The 27,407-nt window shown below is 35.8% G+C and overlaps 1 protein-coding gene across 4 annotated transcripts in view; it reads right to left on the bottom strand.

Annotated features, from left to right (window-relative positions):
• Positions 1–27,407, bottom strand: part of HERC2 (HECT and RLD domain containing E3 ubiquitin protein ligase 2) — a 115,026-nt gene that overhangs the window by 41,302 nt on the left and 46,317 nt on the right. For all 4 annotated transcript variants that reach the window (XM_040535518.1, XM_040535524.1, XM_040535509.1 and 1 more), the window contains 37 exons: positions 26,133–26,303; positions 25,924–26,027; positions 25,663–25,813; positions 24,849–25,063; positions 24,110–24,242; positions 23,873–24,000; positions 23,563–23,758; positions 22,808–22,944; positions 22,172–22,345; positions 21,956–22,092; positions 21,702–21,853; positions 21,081–21,272; positions 20,082–20,269; positions 19,390–19,582; positions 18,627–18,809; positions 17,871–18,055; positions 16,083–16,230; positions 15,779–15,975; positions 15,325–15,555; positions 14,511–14,646; positions 13,798–13,941; positions 11,848–11,990; positions 11,382–11,649; positions 11,085–11,227; positions 9,887–9,985; positions 9,624–9,792; positions 9,387–9,512; positions 8,522–8,630; positions 8,233–8,372; positions 6,478–6,668; positions 5,615–5,720; positions 5,355–5,446; positions 4,602–4,777; positions 4,003–4,114; positions 1,429–1,510; positions 1,182–1,325; positions 555–645 (listed from right to left, as the gene is read on the bottom strand). In XM_040535518.1, coding sequence (XP_040391452.1) covers positions 555–645; positions 1,182–1,325; positions 1,429–1,510; positions 4,003–4,114; positions 4,602–4,777; positions 5,355–5,446; positions 5,615–5,720; positions 6,478–6,668; positions 8,233–8,372; positions 8,522–8,630; positions 9,387–9,512; positions 9,624–9,792; positions 9,887–9,985; positions 11,085–11,227; positions 11,382–11,649; positions 11,848–11,990; positions 13,798–13,941; positions 14,511–14,646; positions 15,325–15,555; positions 15,779–15,975; positions 16,083–16,230; positions 17,871–18,055; positions 18,627–18,809; positions 19,390–19,582; positions 20,082–20,269; positions 21,081–21,272; positions 21,702–21,853; positions 21,956–22,092; positions 22,172–22,345; positions 22,808–22,944; positions 23,563–23,758; positions 23,873–24,000; positions 24,110–24,242; positions 24,849–25,063; positions 25,663–25,813; positions 25,924–26,027; positions 26,133–26,303 — 5,686 coding nt within the window. The remainder of the gene's footprint in view (positions 1–554; positions 646–1,181; positions 1,326–1,428; positions 1,511–4,002; positions 4,115–4,601; positions 4,778–5,354; positions 5,447–5,614; positions 5,721–6,477; positions 6,669–8,232; positions 8,373–8,521; positions 8,631–9,386; positions 9,513–9,623; positions 9,793–9,886; positions 9,986–11,084; positions 11,228–11,381; positions 11,650–11,847; positions 11,991–13,797; positions 13,942–14,510; positions 14,647–15,324; positions 15,556–15,778; positions 15,976–16,082; positions 16,231–17,870; positions 18,056–18,626; positions 18,810–19,389; positions 19,583–20,081; positions 20,270–21,080; positions 21,273–21,701; positions 21,854–21,955; positions 22,093–22,171; positions 22,346–22,807; positions 22,945–23,562; positions 23,759–23,872; positions 24,001–24,109; positions 24,243–24,848; positions 25,064–25,662; positions 25,814–25,923; positions 26,028–26,132; positions 26,304–27,407) is intronic.

The raw sequence follows: 27,407 nt of genomic DNA, 5'->3' as shown, positions 1-27,407 counted from the left end.
CCATGTCGCATACAATCCTGACAAATTTAAATTTTCCTTACCATTGTCATGTGGACAACTGAACTGTCTTCTACCGAAAAGTAAGAAACCTATTTCTGACTAAAAAGTTTGTGATTAGAAGTCTAAGAATAGGGCTACAAAATAGTTGCAGACTTGCAGACTGTCACAGCTCAGGAATGTAAAACCACTACAGTTTTACACATCAGGCTAGATCAGTAATCCTTACCTCATAACACTAACCAAAAACTTCATGTCCAGAAGTATACTTTTTCACCAATAACTTTCAAAAATACTAATAAAGACTTTTCTACTGAATATATTATTTCCAAGTATTAAATTAAAATTAATTGAATGCTTCCTTATTAAATGACAAACTGCTACAAATTCTGCACTGTAAGTTGTCATACTCTGCTGAGAAAGTCTTTTTGGACACAATTTTTTATTCCTATTACATTAAGAACCCTGTAAATGTCAAAGGTGGTGGTTAGTTGTGCTATGACACGCAATAGCAATGCTCTCTCTCACTGAAACACAGATAAAATTGGTATCCTTACATTCGACTGAAGTGACCAAGTTTTCCATCATCTCCTTCACCCCATGAAAATATCTTTCCATCAACAGTTAATGCCATAGCATGCCGGCCACCTGAAAGTAAACACAAATTTAAACATTGAAGCAGGCAGAGGTCTAGCAAAAATCTCAGAAATTTGATACTGCTTTGTTTCTACAACTTATTTGTATGAGCCTTTCTACCCAACACATGTTAGTCACATTCTAAGCAGCTTTTGTATGATTTAATTTAAAACACAAAACAATTGTGAATGTAGACTTCTTGGCACATTAAAAAGAAAAAAAATAATCACTTAATTTGTTATTTTCAATGCTGCAAGGAAAATAAAAAACAGTATCAAACACACTATTTAGCAGTATTCAAAAAAAAATGAAAATACTTTCTCTGGATCAGACTGCATAAACTTTTCCAGCAATTAAGAATTTGGGTATGTTCAAAATTCAGATTTTACCATAAGACTTGCAGAATTTAACACTCTCTACTTATTAAAAATAAAAAAATAAAATGAAATATGCTGGGGCATCACAGCACCCAAGAAACTGCGAAACAACTTCTATTTTTAGGCTTAATACGTTCTGTTTATGTATGTAAGCATAGCAATAGCCAGTACCTGAGTGAACAGCCACCTTCTTTACAACATAGTTACTGAGAGCTGTAATCTGGCGAGGAATAGGCACAGTTCCACTAGATATTCCTAAACCCAACCTTCCATTTGTAGCTTCTCCACAGGCATATACTTTACCCTCTACAGTCACTAAAATAGGGAAAAAAAACAGTTTGTAATACTGTTAATGTTTTGAAACTGGAAATTTATTTCTGCTCTTAAATACCCAATAAGTATTTTAAACTTGTATTACCTGCAAAAAGGCTTTTGGACCCTCCAGCTACTTGTACAACATTCAAGGCAGACAGGGTTTCAGAAAAGGAAGGAACCTTTATCTAGAGAAGACAGGAAATAGAAATTATTACAATACATTTTAAAGTTCTATGCTTTTAATAGAAGAGCTGTTCTTAAATGATCATCCACTTAATCTGACAGCTACATTTAAGATACATGAAAATTCTCTGTATTATTCAGACGGTTCACACATCTGTTAATACACATCAGGCGAAAGACAGAAACCAAGAAAAGGCACACAATACTGAAACCATGATAAACACAAAGCCTGAGAGAAAATGAAATGGGATAAAAACAAGGATTTTTTTTAGTATAGTTTTCTTGAGAAAATCCAACTCAGTTCTGAAGAAAGGCAAAAAAATAAAAAAAATAAAAAAATAAGCCCAGTTGAAACCAACACAAGTTAACCAACACACTTCTAATCAGCATACAGGAACAGGAGCACAACTAAGTTTTTCAGTAGCAAAACACTTCAGCAATCCAGGTTAGAGATCAACTCAAGAAGAGAAAAAACAAGCAACCTAGATTCCTCATTGCTACAAAAAAGTCTGTGATCAAGCTGAATATTTATAAATAGATACTAATACTAATCCCTTTTCCCTTTTCAAGTGTTTTAAATTAACACATTCAAACCTGGCATATCCCCTTTTATAACAAAGGTAAATATCAGTTATTTACTTTTATGCAGCTAAAGAAACAGAGTTCCCAGCAGAGTTCTTTATTGCAGTATATATGGAAAAAAACTTTGAAGGCTATTTGTAAACTAGTATTGACACCACTGTCCTGATGAATCAATTTATTCATTTAATAATACTATCTTTGAGGTCTTAACAAGTATTAAAGTAAGTTCACATTTTTCTACCTAAAGAAGTTTAATCTTCACAGATTTAGTTCACGTTTATGTACATATTTGTTTTTTTTCTTCCCCTCACATCTCCCATTTAAATCCCATTTTCTCCCCTTTTCTATAAGCAGAAAAACACTTTAGTCAGAGACATAATTCTGCCTTCACCGTGTCAGAAGCAACGATCATCTGAAACCCACATTTCTGCATGTAAGCCCTGATGACTTTATGCACCAATACAAGACTGAGAACATAGTATCACAGAATCATAGAATAATTTATGTTGGAAAAGACCTCTAAAATAATCTAATTCAACCTTTAACCTAGCACTGCCAAGTCTACCACTAAATCCTAAGCACCACATCTACACTTTTATTGAAGACCTCCAGGGATGGTGACTCAACTACTTCCCTCAGGGCCTGTTCTGATGCCTCACAACCCTTTCAGTGAAGAATTTTTCCTAATATCCAACCTAAACCTCCCCTGGCGCAACTTGAGGCCATTTCTTCTCATCCTGTTTCTTCTTGCTTATGAGAAGAGACCAGTCCCTACCCCGCTACAACCTCCTTAAGGTAGTTGTAGAGAATGACCAAGTCTCCCCTAAGCCTCCTTTTCTCCAGGCAAAAGGACCCAAGTTCCCTCAATTGCTCCTCGTAAGACTTGTTCTCCAGACCCCTCGAAAGCTTCGTTGCCCTTCTCTGGACTCGCTCGAGCACCTGGATGTCCTTCTTGTAGTGAGGGGCCCAAAGCTCAAGACAGTACTTGAAGTGCGGCCTCACCAGAGCTGAATCCAGAGGGACAATCACTTCCCTAGAGTCCTGCTGGCCATGCTATTTCTGATACAAGCCAGGACTGATGTTGGCCTTCTTGGCCACCTGAGCACACTGCTGGCTCACATTCTGACAGCTATCGACCAATACCCCCAGGTCCATTTCCACGAGGAAGCTTTCCAGCCAACTCTTCCCCCAGCCTGTAGCATTGCATGGGGTTGTTGTGCCCCAAGTGCAGAACCCAGCCCATAGCCTCGTGGAACCTCATACAACTGGCCTTGGCCCATGGGTCTAGCCTGTACACAACACTTTTACACTTTTTTTAGAACTGAACTTAATGCCCTTAGCATACTCCTAAGATTAAAAACTCAGACTGATTCAATACTCACCATGTATCTCCCATATTGCATCGTATCAAAAATTATGTATAAACAGTTGCATACAGACCTGAATTTCCTTTCAAATGCACTAAAATGTAATCAGGTTACACTAATGAAAAGATTAGCATTCAACTTCTTTTTCTGATTAGTGAACCAGCTCTGCTTACAGGTAATGCATAGAAAATTTCACTATTATCTACACTTAATGTAAGCAAACTCAAAAGGAACAAAATATAGAGAGTGCATTACAGAATTTTAAGACAACTAGTTTATCAACTAAACCAAATAGTTAAGTGGCTACTAAAAGAAAACTAGATTTCAGAGTAACAACCAAAATGCATATTTGCTCCAATATTTCCATCTAGCATACATCTACACTTCTAAACATCAAAAACCCAGGAAAATCTACCCGTGATAGATACTGGTAATAAACTTGAAAATTCTGATTACGTTCAAATTAAATTTGAGTTGTGTGAGACTTGCACATTTTATTTTTGCTGCTTCTATTTCACAATAAAGTGTTAAAATCACAAACATACCTTAGAACCCTTTAGTCCTCCCAACTGATCTTTGTCATTCAGTCCCCAAACAAAAACTTTGGTCCTTATTGTAGCTGCCGATTCCAGCCCAGATGCCTTCTTTCTAACGAGACTGGGCATATTTAGGAAAAAAAAAGTCAGTTTAAGCAACCGCCATGCTATAACATATGCACTTATTTATCTACCAATTTTGCATATCAGAACAGTTTCAGTATCCAAACTGTATCATCACAGTTGAGAGGTGGCTATGAAAAATAAAAATCAAAAAAAAAAAGAATGTATATTCTCACGAGCAATGGTAAATATATACATGCTACAATATGAAGTATGAATACATCAAGTTTTCAGCTAGGATTTCAACTCCAGGTTGAGAAGGAGCATGAGTTGTACAAAATGCTACCACCCTACCAGTGTGATAATCTTAAACAATGCATTTATTCAACGAATGACCTACCTACTACAATTCTGACAAAGATACTGATTTCTTTTTCTGCTATTCAGTCTAATTAAGATGCACTGCTTACAAGTAAGCATCTATATATTCCATTCAGGAAATAAGTCTCTTTATAATTCCCCCCTCCCCACCTACAGTTACCTACCTCCCAGTGTTAGCTTTATCATCATCTTCTTCCTCATTATCAGAAGCAAGGAAAGGGACTGCAGCCAAATCCTCATCCTCTGCACGTATACGTCCCAGTATGCTGAGGCCATGTATTTTGCAATCAATTCCAGAGCTCCGGCACTGCTTGATTGCAATCTCAATATACCTGTGATACTAAGAAGAAGAAAAATAAATTGCCATCTTTTGCATCCTATATAGCTTTACAAAACTTAGGAAAGACTTAGAACTTTTGCTTGATTTTTGTAACCATTAACTAAATGAATTTGTAATTTCAATTATTTGGCTTTTCAGCACTAAATAATTTGTACTCTAAGATAAACATGTGGCCTCATTAGTTTAATGATTTCACTTCCAATCTAAAAAAATCAGTACTCATTCCTTCTTGTTGTTACTGAAAATGATCAGAACTACCATGCAAAATAAAATCACCCACCAAAGTGATTCCCAGATTTAAGTTTATTGGGAGGCCACCTTGGTTTATAAGTATATTGATTTACATCACAAAAAAACTAAGATATATGACTGCTAAAGCTATTACAGAGTTGCGCTGTGGTTACAGTAAAACTTAACAGAATAGTTAACTTTACAACTGCCAGAAATGCTTCTCATAGAGAGGAAAAGTAAAATACCATGCTTTAATAATAACAGCAGTTCTTTTGATCCATCTCTTGCAACAAAATATTTTTCAGTTGCATACAGGAATAATTCTCTGAACACAAAGTTCACTTACTTCAGTACAATCACTGAGAAGAGGCACTGTGGTATCTGTAGGATTTATGTTGATTGTCTTCAGCTCTATAAGGTTATTTAAGGAATTCCCCCCTAGAAAACAAAACATTGAAAGAAAAACACATTAAAATAAGGAGTTTGTGTCACAAACAGGCACTACACGTGTTGAATAGATGACTACACTGACTGAAACCAGATAAATACCTACTGTTGGATGTACAAAAATGTATTTTTCAAGTTTCTCAGAGTGCATTCACATACCTGAAACTACAACTAAAGAGGGCATGTAACTGCTGTCTGCAGGGTCCACTACCATCTTTAGTCTGTGAACAAGAACATCTGGAAAAATCTCCAAGCGAATCCAGTGCTAAGGCAAAGAAAAAAAATAATTTTCAGATGGTATTCGCAGAATCACTGTATGACTTAAGAAGAGTAAATGTGTTTTTCAATAAAGAGTGAGAAAACATTCTCCAATGGTATACAACATCTGCAACGCGTGGAATCTGGGCAGTCCAACCCCCAGGGAAAGAGAAACAGTCGCAGCAAGCAATTGATTTCACTCAAGAGCAACACCATCAAGAAGACTGAGAAAACACAATGCCCTTGGTGGTCAAGAAATGGGACACCATAAATCTTTGAAAGAAGCCTAGATGCAAATGAAGCCTAGACTGGCCACAAAGTAGCACTGTGGGCCAATAAAACCATAGACTAAGAAGGAGCACAAGTGAGAAGTAGCCAGAAGAGTTTTATTTAGTAGAAACATTGATGCTTTTTCTCTTGCAATAAACTCACTTAAATAAAATATAATCAATATGATAAAAAATGTTAGTTACTACACTGAAAAGGCTACTGTAATCATATGACCAACTACAGAATAAAATAATTACCCTGTATCTCAATACTCACAAAAGTCCTTTATAATTTACAAGAAATAATTATAATGATGAAGCACAGCTTTAAAAATAGGCACACTTACTATGAAGAAACACAGCTTTGTACTTTGTTTTTACTACTTCTCTATCTTACATGAAGGTAACAAACAAATCTATTAGCAAAGTAAGGTAAACAGTTGCCCTCTTGAGAAGAAAGGATGCCAGAATAAACCAGCTAGGGTTTCAAGTTACCTTTCCTTGTGATCCAGAAGACTGCCAGCACTGCTCACTACCATCAATAAGCCGCGAAGCCTGATTCACAGAGGATGAGACGTTCAAATTCTTAACTATTCTTGACCAATCATCCAGTAACATTCCCCGCTGGCTACTATGCCGTCTCTTCAGCTGTTTTCCAGAACGCCCGCAAAACACTGGAGACTGACCTGCGTGGTTAAATGAAACTTTAAGCATGTACCTCTCAGGGAAAATTATTTTAAATAAATCCATAAGCAACGTGAAAGAAAAGAAAAAAAATAGAAGAAATTAAAGACTTCAGACATGTGGTCTAAAAGTAGAAGACGCAACACATAAGCACAAAGAAAGCATGCCACATATATATGGTAATATTATTCATGTTTAAAGGGCATAGCTTGAAATTTATTCCTTTTTATGAGTTCCAAGTACTCTATCTGATGACAAGTTCTCATGCCTGTCATTTGGGATGTCACACCTTCTATTCTTAGGATTGATTTGTACCAAGAAACCATCCATGAATTCGTAAAAAATGATTATTAAAAAATTAAGGAAAATTGCTCTAATATCTCTAGGAATGTAAAACACTAAGAGTAATTCTGAAAATGTTCCTTCCTTTTGAAATATGAATCAAAGTGCCCACAGCACGTGAGTTTTGTACACCACCACAGAACGTGAAAAATACTCAGCCAACCCTCGAGAGAAATCCTTTACAGGAGAATATGCATCTAAGTTTCATCACTCAAAAATTCTGTACCTTAGTCAAGAACGAGAAAGGTTAGAGAGCTGCGGTTTTCCTCCTCGCACAAGCCCTTTACTGATGTTTGTAGCTTCTAGTAAGCCTGACAAAAATATTATTAGAACTTCTCTAGCCTACAGCCAGTGCAATGGGCAGGATTACCAATACACAACCATGCTAACTGATTTCTTAATGGGAAGTCTTTCTTGCCCTTTCAAGAGACCATGATATAAATACAATGCATGTTCAAGATCTCTAGTAGGGAATAAGTTTTATTTATTTTCCAAACTAATCAGGCTGGCTATGTGTTTAATCTAAAAGCCAGCATCGCCTTGCAAAAAGCTAGATATCAGACTGATTTTTAGATGGGTGTGGAGAAAAGAAATAAAAGCCGGTTTCAGATATTAATAATGATGCAAAACCCAAAAGTTTTGGAGTTAAAATGGTTTCAACTGTTCTTGTCTTAGAAAGTAAAAAATTCTGATGAGTCTTTCAAAAGGTCTCCCTTGCTTGTAACAGGCCATTCTTATAAATTATCCAGAGTCTCCAAATCATGGAGGAAGTGAGGCAACAGCCATCACACATTGCTAGGCAACACTATTACAGGGCAATAGAAGTCTAAAAATGAATCTTAGATGAGGTATTTCAAGTTTTACCTGCTGTCATGAGGGTCTACTCACCTACATTCAAACTCACAGCAAAAGGCAGGATGATTAAAGAATGACACCATTTTGGCTCTTGGTGTAGCTAATAAGTCAGTTCTAACAAACAGTTAGTTGTCAGACAGCCTTTTTTAAACTTATTTAACAGTACAACAAAAGCTTAAGAGTTGGCATTTTGGCATAGTTCACCACAAGCAATTGCTACAGCACTGTGATGTGTTAAAATGTTTTGTTGTCTAGAGGGTGAGTCCAACCATTAATTTCATTATGATATAATGCTGATGTTTAAAACTTTTTACAACAAATTCATTGCATTTTGAGTAAATCTTGGAAGATGTGGATTCTGAAACTTACCTGGTTCATTTATTCTGCCAAAGGTATGTCGGGTATTATGCTTCCTGGTTTTAAAACAGGTTTCACAAAAGTCAAAATCATCACAGTTTCTGCATTTGAACCTAGGCCCATTGATAGGAAACATCTGACAGCCATCACACCTGATTTCACAAAAGGAGAAAATATAAATACACTTCTAGCAGTTTTCATTACAGAAGCTAATTGTACCAGCAGTCAAGATAATGGCATCAAGACAATAAGGCCAAATAATAAACTATATACGTTAAGCAAGACATAATTCATCACTCACGTGACTCCAGGATGAATACTGGGGACCAGTTCCATTTCTGACAATAATCCTGTCCAGTGAGATTGCTGAGGAAAGTCTACAATGACATCTTTTCCATTGGCACTAAAAGCTGTGACAAAAACATACAGAAAATAAAATGTGTTACAAATCTCTATGAAACGAAGCAGAGTCCAGTGCTACAGTCAACATCAGACCAGAAAAAAAAACAGAAGTCACTTTCATAAGCAATTTTTTGTTTTAATGGAACTATATATTAACCTAGTCAGATAGTTTGGGAAGGGGCAGAGGGAAAGGGAGTACTAAAGATTTCTATAAATAGATTATATGTTTAAATAGAATATAGATTAAAAATATATTTAAATTTCTTGACTCTGTATTATGAAGGGAGAGAGTATTTGTAAGCATAAATGAAATGACCAAATCTGTACCTCTTTAAAAAATCGATGTATACAGATTACTTCTGTAATATCAATTACAGGTTCTCATTAGTGTACCTCACTTTGACCTCACTTTCATACAGAGTCTTCAAGTCACATTTACTTCTTAAAGGGAAACCATAAGGATAAACCTTTGTGGTTCATCCACACAAAGCATACGTGAGAACTACAACAGTGCAGGAAGATGCACAGATTCTTAAGATCTTTACTAGATGTGAATGCAGGAGCTCAAAAAAGGGGTAGCCTCAGAGTGTATGTCCCTAAACCCATCACAGACATCACATACATTCTATTCTTATCATCCATAAGAGAGAAATCACAACAGTGTGATTTCTAAGCGTGTCTAAAATATTCTGTCCTTAAACACTGCAGAAAGTCTGTGTGGTTTCCAATTTTATCTCCCATGCTCCAGTTTGAATATACATTACCTTTGACAACTCCCACACTCCGGTGAGTAACAGATCCCCATTTGTATTTGGGTGTGGTAACAGAGGTTTTCACTCGCACTTTGTCACCTATCTTGATATGAGAGGCAGAACTCTGTGGTGGGAAACCTAGCAGTTGCAAGAATAAATGCACAGTAAGTACTTTTTTCCACCCCCAAAATTAATCTCCCTTAGCATATCATTCAGGCTTTTTATTAAAAAGGTTATAAATGAACTTACCTAAAAGCTCGACATGGATATATCTGACCCAGTAAGTACCTCCTTTTTGCTGCCAATCACACTGTACATTGAGGTCATGCAAGCCATCTCTATCCAATTTAATAACTTTGCCAACATCTCCTTCACAAACCTCCTCATAGGTTCTGCAGCACCTAACCATCATTCCCACCTACAGAAAAAGAAAAATAAAATGCCAGAGCTCTGCAGAGATGTTTGTACCAGAAGTAAAGTATTTTCCATATAGCTTTCATCACCATGCTTACCTGAATATTCTCTCTCACATACACAGCATAATCATCATTACTTAAGAAATCAGCTCGCTTCTTATAGGTCTGACTCTCTGTTACAACAGCACCATTTGACTGGAAAAAAAATCCAAGGTAAACATATAACAGTTACAAATTTGTTTTAAAATTCAGACAAATAGAATTGTTAGCAGAAAATGAAGATAATCCAATAAAAAAACAGTATCATATCTAAGTTACATGCCAAAATGGGAAAAATCTTCAACGAGTCAACTCTTTATATGACTAGCGTTTATGATCTACTTCAAAGCTTAGTTTCCAGAATGACTTGCCAAGCTGTAAATTTTCAAGATCTGTGGAAAAAAATCCGTAAGTTGCTTGTATGAAATCTGCTTGCCAGAGTATTAGTGCAAAAAGCATTTGTGAGTAATCTACTTAGCCTTACACATACACATTCACACTCCACTCCTTAGGCTGTATGTTTGCAGAGCCAAAAAACAAAGTGTGTGAATAGTAGTCTCTTACTTAGACTACATTACTTTTTTTGTTGTTGTTATATAATAGAATCAGATTTTAAGTGTTCCCTTTCAAAAACAAGCCGACAAGAGATGCAATATCATTCCTTTCAAGATGTATTTTTTAAAAGATTGAGAATTACTGGATTCCTGATATAATATGAATGTTTAGAAAAACGTGTGTTACGTTAAAGCCGTCACACTCAAAAGGTTTTTTTTTTTTTTTTTTTGCCAATAACTGAAAACAGTTGTTATAAGGAAAAGGTAAGTTATTTCACTGGCATCTTTTTGCCATTTATTCACTAATTCATTAGTTATGCTTTATTGCTAACATTTTACTTTTATTTTCAGCCAAAGGAAGAAAAAAATAAACCAAAGGAGTCCTTTACAAATACTACTCTATAGCACAGACTAGTTTACATGAAACTGAGACTAACTACAGGGGATACCTAGAGTTACTGATAGTGAAAGATAAACCTGCATTCCACTCCTCCTTCTGTGCTACTCATACATACATTTACAGATTATTCTTGAGATCTTTTATGGTATATTTTAGAAACTTATGGCCAATGTGGTCTTCTTTTAGTCTTGAAAGCCTGGGACAGCACAATGTTCCTGAACTCTAACCAAGTTCATAAAAGGAAAGAATCACAATTTACAGTCAGCTAGCATTACTTACTTTTTAGTAACCTGGTACTTACCACAGGGCAAGCAGCTTCAGCTTCTTCGACCTCCTCTGTTATTTCCTCATCTGAATATTCATCGGAGATAGTATCAGCATCAGAGAGATCAGTAATTTGAACATCAGGGTGATCCAACAACCAGCCAACCAGGGCTTCCACTCCTAATACAGAAAACAAATGTAGTCTGTTACTGAGGGATTCTCTAGCATTCTTAGGATTGAATCCAAACAGAAAACAGTTGCTCCCTTGTTAAGTAGCATTTAATCAGTTAGCAAAATTTCCTTCTAACATCATTAAATTAACTAAATGAAATACCTGGCAACCCAGAAGCGCTTCCAGAGGTTCCAGACAGAGATTTTAGTGCAAATTCAATGTTTTTCCTAGGAAATCCCATTTCCATAAGTTGAACTACAATGGGAAGGGGTGGAATTGGAGATTGCTTGCGTTTCTTCACTTTCGTGGGCCGGATATGCTGCACTGTGATGGGTGTTGTAGCCTCACTAGAGCTACAGTCTTCAAACACTGGAGTTGAAGGATGTGTAGACTCTACCGCCAGATACTGGCATACTGCCAAAGCAGCAGCCTAAATGAGAACAAACTTTTTAGTCTAAGTAAAACAAGCATACTTAGTATAGTTTATGTGTGCGTCTGAAATTAAACATTATTTACTAAAAAGGGCCCGGTGCCACTTTTTAACATATAGCTTAACAAGTTTCAATAGGAATGTGATTTAGAAAGGGTTATTTATTAAGTTAATTTTAGGAGAAAAGACAGACTCTACCTCAAGCTCTTGTTTGTCAAATATTGCTTTCACAGGTGATGGTTGGGTAGCAGCTGTCAAAAGTTGCTGTAAAAGTATCATGGGAGGCTGAGGTCCTTCAGGAGACATATCTCCTATGTCAGGAGAGGCAGCTGCTCCATCCTCTTGAAACAAAAACATTATTTTAACCAAAACCATGTAATACCAGTGCACCAGAGGACTTATTCTGGAGCCAGAGTAAGTCGTATCAGTAGATCAAACATATTGTTACTTCTCATATATTTCTTCTCCACAGGAAGCACGTGTTTAAGATTAAACCATGTATGCTACACTTCCGTACAAAAAGCGAATGAGAAAATTGTAGATCATGAACGCTAGTTTTACAAAAATTCACTAGAACATGTCTAGCAGAAACTGCTCAAGTAACTTGTGAACCGACCTTGTTACAACTTTATTATACAGAGGTCCACAATAAACTACTTTAAGATAGCTAACAACATCCTCTCATTGATCCCAAAACCATGGTACCTACTTTCTGGACTAAGTCATCTCCCTCTCTAATACACCTCATGGGAAGAGCTCCCAATAAGTATTCATTGCCCCTTCAAAAGAATATACCTTTTTTGAATCAACTGCCTCTCAATTCTGCCATTTTTATATTTTACATTCGTGTTGGCATAAACATTCATGTTTCCTCAATCTTTACTGTGGTATTTTAGAAGCGTTCTCACTCTTAACTCCAGAAAAAAAAAATCATATTTGAAACAATAACAGAGCAGCTACAGTCCTCATGCACTTAATGCTGTCTAGGTTTTTTTGCTTGTTTTCAATTTTATTTTCCTGCCTTAAAAAACTGACGGTAGAAGTAAAAAAAAAAGTTCAATTTCTGTAAGAAAACTGATAATTCTGCTGACTTAAAATTTGGTAACTGAAAATCAAACTAAAAATATACAAACTGAACAAACATATTCATATATTTAAAGATATGCTTCAGAAGTTCCCAAAAGGTTAATATAAACTAGAAGGGAATTGATAACTATACTGAAGGATGGCAGATCTATTTCCTTTATTCTTACGTGTAAAATGAATGTACACAGAAAATTAATTCAAATTAATTAAAACTACAGTTCCTTAAAGCCCTCTTGAGGTTCTGCTTAAGATGTTATACCTTGGTACCTGTTGTTCTGGAAATTGCAAAGAATTTGAATTCAAAGGACTAGTTAAATGACATTTCATACTTTAAGCTTTGAACCATAAAAAGCAAACATAAACATAAAACAGCCAAACATAAATGAACATAAAAAGCCAAAACAACTTAATACTTTTTTTTAAATAAAAAATCTGGCCTAATACTAATTATAGAAAAGCTACAAATTTAGCTAACTCCAATATTTAAACTTCAAACACTTCACCCACTTATTTTGCAAAGCCAAAGTTAAAAAGTCGAAGTGTATTTGTGATGGACACGCTCAACTCCTGCACGTGACACAAGTCTTGCTCGGGCTTATGAACCACAGTAGGCCTCAGTGTGACTATTCCCTAAACTGGACAACTCATTAATAATAAAGCACCTGGTGAATGCTCACAGCCATGACCACGATCAAAAGGGGTACAAGCCCCATAACAGATGACCAACTGAAAACCCTTACAAAAAAAAAAAAAAATTGCATTCAGAGGTCAAAAACAATGCAGTAAGACTCTACGTTTGACTATGAGCCAATCATTTTATCCTATAAATATAGCAGTCAGAGAAAGCTTAATTTGAGCTCTCCTTGCTGAAGCAGCAGGCTGCATGTCAGAGATCTCCCCTTGGGCAGGGATGCCTCTCAAGGTTACTCCTCAAGGTCAAGAGATCCTTACTGTGCTTGATGGCGAGTGAAACTTAAATCTTTAGAAGGTACCTAATTTATATTAATAGGTGCTCTAACACCTAAGCAAACAGTGACACACTCAGACTGCATTTCCAAATACCTGCAGGATTTAATGCACACTCCTGAACAGCTGGCTGAGATAAGATCTGCCGTAGTGTATCCTGATGAGAGAGCAGAGCTCGGCCTGCTTTCAGTATGTACAGCTTTAATTGCTGGCATCTCAGCAGATCCAAATCCACTTGACCTATCGGAAACGTAAAGCAGCCATTAGCACTGTGAATCTTTTGTATTACAGATGAAAGGCTATATTCATACAACCTGAGTCCAAAAATCAGTTTACATCTTAACTCTGTATGAAAACTTGTGAAATGCTATTGAAGTATGAGTTACTTTGGACTGTACCTGGATTAGAAGTTTGCACACATTCTGTGATGTATGATATTAAAAACACCACCTTCCTGCTTTTCACACCTCAGACAACCATACAGCTCATATATGGTACAGTAAGTGCAGTTAAGATGCTGTATGTAGGCAACAGTTAAACCAATTCAACACAAGAAGACCAACCCCAAACCATATTTACATTTCCTCACCAAAGTAAGAACAGCATTCCACTTGCAGTGCAGGGAAATTCTTCTCCTAGCTAAACTAGTCTCGTAAGTGCATATTATTCAATGTCAATTAAGAAAAAAGGTAAGGTTACAGAATTATTTTTTTTTAAATATATGCTTGCTGTTAACAGTATTTTTCCCAGAGAGTATCAAGCCCCTTAAGAAAACAAAAGCAAAGAAAGCAAAAGAAAAAAAAATGTACCTGAAAGACCCTGACTGGGAGACTTCATTCTGTGTTTTTCTATTTTACTTCCAGCCAGATTTACTAGTTGAGCCCAAATGGATAGCATAGGTTCAGTGAAAGGCAAGTTGTTTACATTAAAAGCCACAACTGGAAGCTGCAGAGAGGGAGAAGAAACAGACAAAAACAAAAAAAAAATACTGTTAAGCATTTTACAAAATTCTACAAAGTCATTCAGATGTTTGTATCATTATTAACTGAGAAAGAGAAAAAAGTAGTACCTGGTCAAGAGCAACAAAACAAACAACTGGAGAGGATTTCTGTTCCCTATCAAGCTCCTAAACTTGCATTTGTACCACATAATCCCAGGCATACTTAATGAAGAGGCAAGACAGTTAAAGCAAGGAAGAACTACGGTCCCTGAAGCAGACCAGGCACTTCGGCTGTGCTTTCTGTCAAGTCATGTTAACCAGTTTGAGATTAAGATTCAAGTGAAAACCTGTGAGAGTTTCTACATTAGTTAGCAAATAAAATGAAAGACAAATAAGCAAGCTCTTCTCATGTAAGAGATATAAATCATGTTGTCAGGACTTGGAATTCTACAAGTCAAAAAACTTCAGCTCAAATACCCTCTCCTCACCTCCCCAACAAATGAAGGCATTAAAGACCCAATAGAGGCTTGCATCAGTATCATCTTAGATTAGCATTCAGAGCATTGCAGATCTTGAATGTCAATGTATTAACCAATGAAAAGATTTTCTTTGCACCAAATTGAAGTTTAATTTCACAAAGCTATACCTTTCCCTGTATTAAAGCCTCAGTAAAACTAACTTACTGGTTTTAGTTGGTTCAGAGGGCACACTCTACATGTTCGCATGTCATAGAACTGCACGGTAATTTTCCCTTTTGGGGTGATGCGTGTCACCGTGCCTTCTCCAAATTCGTCATGAACCACTTGACCACCCAGTCTCAAGCGACTGTCTATGCCACCGATCACGGCTAACACTGCCATTAGGCCTCCCACCTCTGGATTCTCGGTGTCAGGGAAGTAGTCATCCAAAAGAGCCTAACAAAGAACAATAAAATTAACTGTAGGGAGAAAAGATACTTCAAACTGCTTTAAAATCCAAGGTCAATTAAACACACTTCAATTTAAAGATTACAAAACAAATATATATATACACAAACATAAAAAATGGTTTCAAAATTAAGCTTAATATTGTTTACATTTATTATTTCAAAATAAATATTGCTATAAAAATGAGCTTATTTTAAAACGTGGAAACTACCCCTTCTGACTGTTTTCCTGCAAAGATGTGGGTGATGGAGGTTAGCTGAGAGTTGATGTACTTGTTTATGAGTCCATTCCACTGGCTTAGCGAATGGAGTGTCCTCAGCAGTGCCACTATCTCTTCTGCTAAAGTACTACTGTGAGTTGCAGTTAGAGATGCTTGGGGCCTGGCCTTTCTCCTTCTCAGAGTAGATTCTGAAAAGATGAAGAAATTGCACAAAGTTATCAATTTAATGCATGCACTTCCTATGCAAAAAAAAAAAAAAAAAAAAAAAAAAGCCACTGGGGGAAATTTCCTCTACCTCTGAGTAGTGGGATATCTGAAGAACAAGTACTAAGCAGGCTGCCTAAAAAACCAAACAGTTTTTCCACAAGAAATTTCATGTCTCTTGCTCGTTCATTTTTATCCCAGGATGGAAGTACTGCTTTCAATAAATGTACAGCAAGAATCTAAAAAAGAGAACAAAATTGTCATTCCATTCTAAGTCCCCAAATATTACGAAAATTCTCAAACATTAAATACAGAAGAACATTTAACAAGTTAGCCTTCCTTTGCATTTTTTTTTCTACAATACCAATTTCTTTCTGGCTAAAGAAGTTACAGAGCTACTGATTTTCTGTTCATTTTGCTAAGGAACGTGTTAAAAGAAATTGTGCCAGTTTGAAGTCAGGAACAGTTCTACTGTCACATTTTATAAGTGAATCTAGCCTCTGCAATATTTAAGACACAGACAAACACACACTGGGAAACAATGTGACAGACTAAATCACATTAAAGAAAATCACATTAAGAAAAACAGAAATAAAGAATGGGAACTGTTCTGATTACAGAATAGGAACTTAGCACTAATATGTATTTCAGAATGGAAGTTTCCAAGTGTTCTGCAATGAAGGTATGATAATTTAAAAAAATATGAAATGTAAAGCTTAATGGTACAACAAGGTAAAAAACAATCAAAGTGACACCCAAGAGTATTTACTATGTAACTAAAGCCTCTGAAACAGTGTAAAAAGCACAGGCTACCTCTCTAAAATCTAGACAATTCAGCACTGACAAGGAACGTGGGAAGGCACAGCTATGCAGTACCAGAGAACATGGGGTTGCACAGTCTGAACAGGAGTATTTCAGGTTTCAAGCTTCCTCATCTTCTGCCCAGAAGACAAATACAACTGACCAACAGCAGTGAAGAGAAGAATCTCTCATTGCAAACCTCTTTCAATAATACAACTTTTTAAAACTTGAAGGTCTCATCTTGGTACTAAGCTAAATGCTGGCGTGTAAGGAATGTTCATTTCTCTCGAGTATTCCCTGAACAGCACAGATAACTATAATGCTCTAAGTCCTGGGTGATGAGAGAAGGCTCACTAGATGAAAAATACTGACAAGAAATCACTGGAAGCTTGCAAAAAAGAAAGTGCACATGCCTTTATGATACCAGATTTAAGTTAAAAAAACTCTGATATCTCAATCAAAGAAAAGATTAAGATTTCTTGATCCCTAAGTCTTAAAATTTGGAAGAGTTATTCCATAACAAAGGTGCTTTTCAATCTCAGGAAAAAGGCATTAAAAGATGTTAAGAAAAAAATAGGAAAAAAGACAAAAATATACCAAAATTAGATGCAAAGATGCAGCTTTTTAAAGACTAATTAAAACAGTAACAATAGTTTACCATGGAAGGAAGGACAGTAGATAATATATAACTTGATACCTTTAAAATGATATCGCACCTTTTTCCTGATCATTTTTCTCTCTTCTCTTTATTCAACTTCTAGGAAATGTTGCATGGGCTCTCTAGAGCATGTTTTTGGAACTCTGTTTTGACCTCACAACTGCACAAAATTTTCAGGCTTTTAATAGAACAAGGGAGCCTTAACTGCCCTGAACAGTCAAAATCTTGACAGATATTTTACAATGTTTAAACAATGAATCCTAAATATAAAAAGTTAACTTTTTTTTTCCAATTAATCAAAAACTTGTTTAAGTACATTTCCCACCTTGTTTCTTTTTACATGCTTTTTTTTTTTTTTAAGACAACTAAAATCTACTAAACTCATGGCCTATCAAAGTCATTTGGAAATGCACACGTTACCTGTCTTTGTAGTGAAGCAGCAGTGAAAGACTCATGCCCCTCAACAATTTTCATTAGCAAAGTTATCCACTGAGAGGTACTGAGAGTGCTGCACATCTGAGGCATGAGTGCGATACTTCGAATGAATCCCAGAGTGCACCAGCTCCTATGCTGTTCTTTATAAACTAATTTATTTGGCAAGGAAGCTAAAAATAGAAAGACATACATGTAACAGTTGACTTTTCCATCAGCTACATAATTCTGTGTATACTATAGGCTTGGGATTTTTGGACAAAACATAACACTGAGTTATTAAACTCCCTTAAGGAGGAGGAGAAGCTAGGAACTTCAATTTTACAGACTGTAACTTATTTTCTTAAATATGCCTCCAAAACAATTCTCATCTTTATATTGTTTCCTCATTTCAAGTAGCTAACAGCATTACCCTTGAAATTACAAAGCTAGGAAATGAATACGATATACCCAGTCACACTGCTCCCCCCAAACAGAAGACAACTGCTAAGAAATTCATTACCTAAAACAATTACACATATATCCTAATGCTCAATATCTCACAAACTTCTGCTACTTCTGCTAATGTTCTAAGAAAGCTCAAGGTCATTTGTTGTTTTTTGTTAACAATTCAAGTTTTTAAGGTCCAAAAATGCATTTTCTATTAAAAGAATAAAAACTAGTAACAAAAGATTTACAAAGTTCTAAGAACAAAACACAAAACAGAAGCACGCAGCTGAATCAGACTATGTTAATATAACATACCTGATTTATCTATTGTTCCACTCTCCACAAGCATACGGAGTAGGCCACACAAAGTCCTAGTAGCATCACTTTGCATGACTTCAGCGTGGACACCAGCAGAGAGACACAGTGTCTGCAAGAGGTTCACGGTACTTGTCAGCATCATGGAAGTAGGGTGAAGATTTCTTTCAACTTGTTCTCCTTCTGAAGGGAGACACAAAAGGCAAAGAAATACAATAATACCAAGTCAATCTATTTCATAAAAAATTCTGAAACAAACAAGATGTTAGCAATTCATGGTAAATATTTTCTTTAGATGATTTGACATGAAGAAGATAAGGGATAAGTATAAACCAGGCATTTTGTACAAGTATTTTCAATTTATTCTCTGGCAGTAAACTATTCAGAAGAAATTCAGAATGCAGTGCTGAGAATAGGTAAGAAAGTGACTAGACCATATAATTAGGCCACGTAAAATCCAAACTTTAGAATAGCATTAGAATAAGTTCAAACATATACCTCCTGAGACCAGTAACAAACTATTTCACTTGGGTAATCATGATTTCTTCAGCCCATAAATACGCAACAAATATGATACTAAGCTTTCTATCCACCTTTCTCGTGATAAATATATTTTAAGAAAGGTTCTAGCCAGAAATCTAGACCTATTAAATTAGCTTTTTTGATCTAGCATTTTCTCGTGAAAGCAGCTTTTTTCATATTATAAGATGTCATTTTTGGAATTCAACTAAAACCCTGCCTTCAGTTTGGTTTTTGTTTTTACCAGAATCATCCTCAGTGTCTGAATCCTCTGTTGTGGGCTGTGCTGCCGGTGGTGGCTCAGCTAGTTTGAGATCATATTTTCCCTCCTTCCCCATTCTGTAAGAATTTGTGCTTCCGGTGTCCCACTGTACTCTAATCCAGCCATCTTCTCCCAGTTCTCCAATCACACGACCCAAACCCGGAGGGGGCCCATCCTGACAAAAGAGAGAACCTCAAGTTATATAATCAACAACATTATTTCACACTCAAAGTTCATAAAGTAATAATTCTATTGCTCTTTTTTGCTGCTAACCTAATGGTTAAGTAGTAAACATTCAATAATGTTTTAAAATTCAGCATAAAGTTGGAAAACATTTCACAATCTTCTAGAGAAATTATCCCAGTGAACTCCAGCAACATTTATATTTTAATCTTTAATCTATTCTGCAACGTACTATGTAAGTACCACACACATAGTTGGAATTGCATAATCTTGTAGCAAATTTGATCCAATTTCATTCTAAATCACAAATCATAACATTCTCACTAGAAAAGGAATTTTCAACTCCAAAACCAAAATTAAACAAATACTTAATCTATTTTATGTTAACTCTCCAAGTTAACTCTCCAAAATTACCATTAATGTTTGAACATTAAAAAAACCCGCAAACTTTAGATTTTAACACACCCAAACCTGTATGGAATAAGTTGTACCTGATCACCCCATTTCCAGTCTACCCCTCTCACCACCCTGGTACCAATTTTCATCATGGCTGCCAACTCTGGTCCAGAAACAGGGAGCTGAACTGGCGTAGTTTCCTTTCTTGACTCTTCTAGGACCGTGGCTGAAGCTCCATGAGAAGAAGCAATCATATCTTCTTCAATGTTATCAGAACTAGGTCCTGAAAAAAAAAAAAAAAACACCCCAAAAAATTAGCATCAGCTCCATTTTTTTTTTTTTTATAAGTACCCTTTTCACACTTATACCTTGCAGCACATCAGGTTTGTGGCATGAAACAATAATAAACAGGAAAGTTGACTAAACAGATGACAGCTGAGCTTTTTAGAAAAATAGGATGTAATGATTTTGAATGCACAGTGCTTCATTTTGAAATGTGACGTTATAATGATGAGGCCAATAGCCAAGTGGTTCTACTAACAGAACTTTTTTGGGAAAAACTTCAAATGAATACTCAAGTTAAGTAAAATAATGAGTATTTCCTATTGTCTAGGAAAACCAATTTTAAAAAAGCAGGAAAACTTGAATCAGGTCAAAAAAAACACAAAACATTCTGTAAAAAATTTAATAAAGGAAGTTTCCATCTTAAATATACAGACTGGGAATGGTTTTAATAAGTAGAGCAGACAAAACTGAATGTATTGTGAGTATTGTTTTTGATGTTTCCACCAAAACTACGTTATCACTCCCAAATTATGGGAAATAAGGACCAAGGCAAAAGCTTAAGGAAAAAAAATCACGACTGAATAAAGGCTGTAATCAAATTGACTTCCCTCTCAATCACATTTACAGTTCTTTTTTTGTTGTTTTTCTTTTTCGTTTTTTTTTTGGGGGGTGGGGGCGTGGTAGTAGGATTAAAGGTGAACAGCTTAAAGTACTACTCTTAAGAAGCAAAGTCATTCTGTAATTTGGGTACACCAACATGTAAATTTGATTTCTTCCAAACAAAACGAAACCAGACTCAGACTTTGTACCTATCAGCCGCAGTGTCGTTTGTGTCAATGCTAGCATGCCAGAGTTGAGGAGAAGGCTCAAGGTATTAGCACCATGCTGCAGTGTCAACATGTTGAGCATGACCAGCAGGAAACGTGCTTGTGGAATAGTTCCGAGACTTGGTCCTGCTGGATTCTCATTAGTAATTGTTTGCAGAGGAACAGGCTGCACACCTAATTCAGAAGTAATATAAGTAACAAAGTCAGTTGACACTTAGGAAGCTACAGTAAAATATAAGCTACAATGAAGTACAAATTTATTTGATTGTTGGCTTAAAATATGTCTTGATTCCACACTTGGCTTTAAGAATTTACAAACCGAACTTTGAAGAACTTCTTACATCTTAGATTTTCATGGTAAAATGTCACTAATGAGTAATCAAATCATCTGTTGCTGGAAAACCAGCAACATTCTCAAACACTGAAAAGTGAGTTGGGGGTGGGGAGACAACAGACAATACACAGAAAGTCAAAATATTTCTCAGCACAAAGCAAGGGAATTAATTTTAGAATTCCAATTACTGGGAACTTCAAAGAACGTAATGATGTTAGTTTAAAACAGCTTTCTCCCCAGTCAACAGCAAGAAGAAAAAAAGTATTCACCTAATTCCTTAAATTTCGCATTGGCATCTAACAAGATGTTCCGGACATTCTGAATAGCCCATGCATACAACTTTCCAAAAGTTACTTCTAGGAGCATTCTGTTAAAAGGTGGGATGAGATCAACATCCTTCAAGCAGTCGGTAAGAGGTTCCCTACACATAAGATAAACAACAACCAAAAAGTAAGTATTTTTTCCCCCTCAATGAAGAATTGTGAAAGCAAAATTTAAAATAAAAAAAAAAAAAAAGTTTTACCCTATATTAGCTCCTTCTGGAATAAGCCTCTGCCATCCACAGAACATAGCATACTGCACAGATGGGAGCAAAAAATTCTTTGTTGCCAATTTCAGAATAGTATCTATTCCCTCCAGACGAACTTCTGCTCTTTCCAGCTGCAAAAGGTAAAAAAAAAAAAAAAGTTATACTTATGTAAATTGCTAATACGTGAATGCCCATTTTCATTAACTTTACCTGCTTTAATAAACATTTCCTCATTTTTTCAACATCTACCGGCTCTTCTTTAAGTGCAAATTCAACAATGGTGTTAAGGAGGGCAGACTGTGGATACAAGCCTTGGACATTTTGTTTCAGCCATTTGTACTTGTGGACACCTGTAACTGTACTCAAAATTGGCTGCCACTTATCCTGTAACACAGGAAAGTAGCATGTTAAACAAAGTTAAATTACTGAAAACTCAAGTTATTTTACATAAAACCGGAAAAAAATCTTCAAAGATGGTGAAGAATTTAACATTATTTCTAACTCATTATCTTGTTTGCAATTGCTACATACAATTTCAAATGCATTACTATTCAAAAAAGTAGTAAATCATCATCATTTTATGCTGAAATGAAGCTTTATTTGAACACTAAGATTATCAATAATCTTAAAATTTGAGAAGGTGTATCTTTACATATTCTAAATATGCATTTAATACAGTACACAAGATTATTTTCTATGAATTATTCCAAGTTTCACCAAAACAATGTGCCATACTTAGTCACATGTCCCAAACAATATTATCAGAATATTGACAATTTATTGCAATCATCACTTTAGCTAATATTTCTTCTTGTTTTTATTCATAAGATTTATCTGATATCCTACCTTGGGTGATTTGATTGGTATGGGCCTTTTATCTATAGGTACAGGACTGTGAGGTACAACACAGGTTTCTTCTAAATCACTCTCTTCATTTCCAATTTTGGATTCTTCTACATCAGCAGATTCAGATTTTTTTGGCACTAAAAATAAAAAATTACTCCTTTGTGTAACCTGGTAGCATTTACGGTATCATATTTTTACTTTTGATATTTTTAGGTTTGCAAAATAACCTGAGCATACAGAACATTTAAGATCTTTTAAGATCTGCCTGGGATAAAATGGAAAGGTACTTCAGGTAAACTCTAGGTCTAGCTGTTATAAAATAAGCTCTGGTAGTATCTGCAATACGCTTATATCTTTAAGACAAACTTCAAAACCACCTGCGTGTTTGTTCATCACATAACTGATTTCCAGTTGAACAGTTCTTTGACTACATTGCTTTAATACAACATGATTTTTAATAAGATACTACTTCCAGTTAAGCTGTACTAAAACCAATTCAGGACTGATAGTGATGGATCATTTTAACATGCCAGAACTCAAAGAAGCATGCCTCACCTAAACTTGTCTCTCTCATCTGCCTGCCTTTGCCCTAGGAACTAATGTATAACCATTGATTTTGAAGTCATGGAAATGTAACAGAAAGCAAGGTTTTGATGTTTTAGCTAACCAAAAATAGTCTCAAAAACTGGAGTAAACTATGGAATGAGCTTAACTTTCCCTCTTTCAAAGAGAATACAATATTAATGTTGCCTTACCTCTCTTTTTCCTTTTTTCTCTGATTATTTTCTGAACTACTCTCCGCCATCGGGGCAAGGAACTCAGAAGTTTAAATTTAGACATTATAGAGAGATCATTGCAAACTGCAGGACGTAGCTCGTTGAACAAGAATCTCAAACGCTCAATGACAGGAGCACAAACCTCCTTGTAAGAACGCCCTTGTTCTTGATGGGTCTATAAAAGGCATTGAAAGATTAAATCACTATGTGGTATACAATAAAAAAGAAAAAGCAACTTTTTAAATAAAACAATTCAAATAATCTAAATTTCAGTAGGTAAGAGACTTACCTTGATCAGTGAGCATTTTGCTTGGTAGACAACACGACACACGTCCACTACAGACTTTGGTAAGGTTTTGTGTTTTACCTGGTCAACTCCAAGGGTACCAGGATGAACAAGAGACAATGCCACATGACCTTAATGAGAAAAGACAATTTCTGAACATGCATTTCCAAAATCATGAGTAGTAGAGTTTAAACCAGTACAAAACGTATTCTGGAACAGCTATACCACAAGCCTACCTACCCAAATCTTCATGCTTCAGAAGACAACATAATAACAAACGTCCTACTTCTTCCACAGGATGTTCAGGAGGGAATGTGATTGGTGTTGTTAAGTGACACTGTTTACAATATCTCTCTATTTGACACAAGAAGTCCTACAAAACCACAAAAAAAAAAAAAAAAACACTATTTAGCTTTGTTTTGGAATACAATGAAAGGATCCAAAATACTCTAGCCAGCATTTAAATAACACTGAGTAACTTCCACAACCTAACTAGATAGTACTCAGAAATCAGAGACACCACAACACAGTATACAACTACTTAATACACAGTGATTACAACCCAATGCTACAAAGAATACTTTGTATCATTCTTCTTGTAAAAAGACCAACACAGCTACAGGTAACAAATCTACTATTATCTCTGGATAACTGGAAGTGAGCACATTCTGTCAATACTACTAAAGCCTAATATCACACGTAATGCATTATTTATTCTTTCTGTAAGAACACACTTACAACGTTTAGTTCTCCACTCAAAATTCAAAAGAAAAACTGTACTGTTACGCTATCAAGTGAATTTTTATCCATTAATAGTATTCCATCACTCCTTTCACAGAGACAATAGAAAAAGTTATTTCAGAATTGCTCTGCTGTAACTTTTGGAGGATTTGCACAACAAAACTGCTTCATCCCACCACTATAAGACTTCAGCAAGACTTTTTTTTTTTTTTTTTGAACAGAACAATTGAGGGCTTACCTTCACAGTGTGATCCTGAATATTATTATCTGCAATAGCTTGGAGAAAGGGTTGTGAATGGTCACTCAAAGTTAATCGATGTGAATATAGTTTTGATTTGTTTGGGGTTGTGTTCCCAGGTGAACTGCAGTGGTCTTCATCTTTTTCCTCATTGTAACTGTAGTGAATCTGACTAGTTTGCAAGCCTCCAGAAAAGATAGATGACTTCAACCATTCTAAAATAAAGAAAACACAAATCTATATTCTGATGAAAGCTATTGAGACTCAACAAATCCTGGAAATGAAATGAATACACAGCTCCAAACAGAAGGTTCAGCAGCTCTTCCATTTGCTGGAACATTTTCAAACTAAAAAAGGATTCTACAACTAAGAAACGATCAAGTAACAGGACAGTCACCACCTGTTTACAGATGAGAGGGCCTTCACCATTTTTCTGTGATTAATATGGAATTATACCCTCTATTCACAAAATAATGATAGTCAACATGGAAAAATCCAGCACCAAATGCTTCAGGCACTCTTATTTGAGTACTCCATTGTGAGTTAACTGTGCTATACAGTTACCAGTTAGATATCCTTCTCTTTGAAAATTCTCTATACCATGTATATTACAAAATTCTAGATATGTAGTTGTTCAAAATTATATCATAATGCCTTTCTAAATCTTGCTAAATTCTTTGGCCTCACTGAGCGTGGCAATTAATATTAAGAATAAAGAACTTCAGTTTTACTGTCCTCTGAAGAACTGAAGATGTTCTGTTAATTTGGCCTTTTCTGGTATGCTTTAACAAATGCAACATGAAGTTTTGCTTACTGGCACATTCAACTTCCAGTGGAGAAAGTGGTGTACTCATTGCCAGGTAGGAAGCATGCAGTCCAAGGAGAAGACCCAAATTTCTTTCTGTGTCGATTAGAGGTGATGACAAAGTACTGAGATCTGGTGTTGTAATCACTTCCTGGTCAGGCTGGGAAAAAGAAAGATGAGTTGAAAGCTAGAATTTGAGCTCCAACAAGGATTTTGGAGGCAAAGCAATACTTTAGAAAGCATGCATCTGTTATAATACAACATTTTTACCTCCATATACTGGCCAACGCAGAAGGCATGCATTGACTCCCTTGTGTCCTCAAACTGCAAAGCAGCTTCCAAAGCAACAACCGGGTCCTCACCTGCAAACTGAGCTAATGAGAGAATGAGGCAGTCAGGATAGCATCTAAAAGCCTGTTTATGCCATCTATTTTTAAACAGAAGTAATTTGTGCTTTTAATTCAGATGCTGATTCTCACCAAGTATACTATTGCCAGTTAAAGACTGGGTTTGAAAGTCTTTTATATCATACACTTTCCCATCGATTACTGTCCAAAATCCTCCATCTTTGTTGTGGTTCTCTAGATCGGCTTTACGTATAAGCGTCACCTCCTCATTATTTCTGCAACTCTGGCCAGTAAAAAATGAACCTACAAGTATAAAAGAGAATAGAGAATTTATTAACAGAAATAGAGAAAGCAAAGTTTCTCTGGACATTCTTTTAACAGTCACATAACCAAATTCTTTACTTCTATTCAAAGGCGGTTTGCCTTTTGACATGCTTAGAAGTCAAAATTGATTTCAATATTGATGTGTCCCTCTATACACAGCATGCAATTACGTTGTCTAAATGATGTATTCTTTTATGCAGTAATCTTCAATGTCACCTTGCAATAGATCTGACATTGCCCAACTACACAGCTGTTTTGTTTGGAGGTGGAGCAGTACAACTACTCTGGCAGATTACTGCTGTTTGGTTCTCCCTTAAAATTACTTCAGTTTTACTACATGCTTGCCTGCAAGGCATTGGATTTTTATTTAATTTCAGTTTAAGTCCACATTTTTATTTAAAAAGGCAGTTACTTACACATGCGAAAACTCTTCCAATTTACATATAAATAAACTAGTTCAAAATAAATGTAATTTCGTTTAGGCAAGAAAGATCAAAGTCATGTTTGCACATGTGCATCTCCATCTCAGTTTGTTCTTTTAGGCCACTAACTGAATTTTCATATAGCTTTTGCCCTCCCCAACACACAATCAGTGTGACATTTCACTCTCTTTGGTTATGCTGACCATGTGTTTCATTCCTCCCTCCACCAGTGAAAAGCTCCGTTAGAAATGCATGTTTTCTGCTTCTGCATGTTTTCGGCTTCTCTTCTCACCCCAGAGACAGCCTATGTTATGAAATGCCAACAGAATTAGTAACAAAACGCATAGAAGTATTACTCGTGTATTCACTGTAACTTTAAACACTCAAAATGGAAAATTGAAATGGATGTTGCAAATTATGCAAAACACTACATAAAGTGGACTACTTCTCTGAAAAGCTGCATTTGTACTCTGCTTAATCCTACCTTTACAAGTAACTTCCTTAAGAATTTACTAGCAGAAATACTGTCAAATGAACTGGTTAACAAAAATTTGTCCTGTAAAACACAGCTCCCTTCCCAAGAATTGTTCATGTGAATAGTCATCGTTTTTACATAGCTACTTTATGAAAATATAAATAAGTTGGTACAGATGCTTCAGGT

The sequence above is a fragment of the Cygnus olor genome, chromosome 1, assembly GCF_009769625.2.
Source record: "Cygnus olor isolate bCygOlo1 chromosome 1, bCygOlo1.pri.v2, whole genome shotgun sequence".
NCBI classification, from domain to species: Eukaryota; Metazoa; Chordata; class Aves; order Anseriformes; family Anatidae; genus Cygnus; species Cygnus olor.
This window is presented reverse-complemented; position numbering and strand designations above follow the sequence as displayed.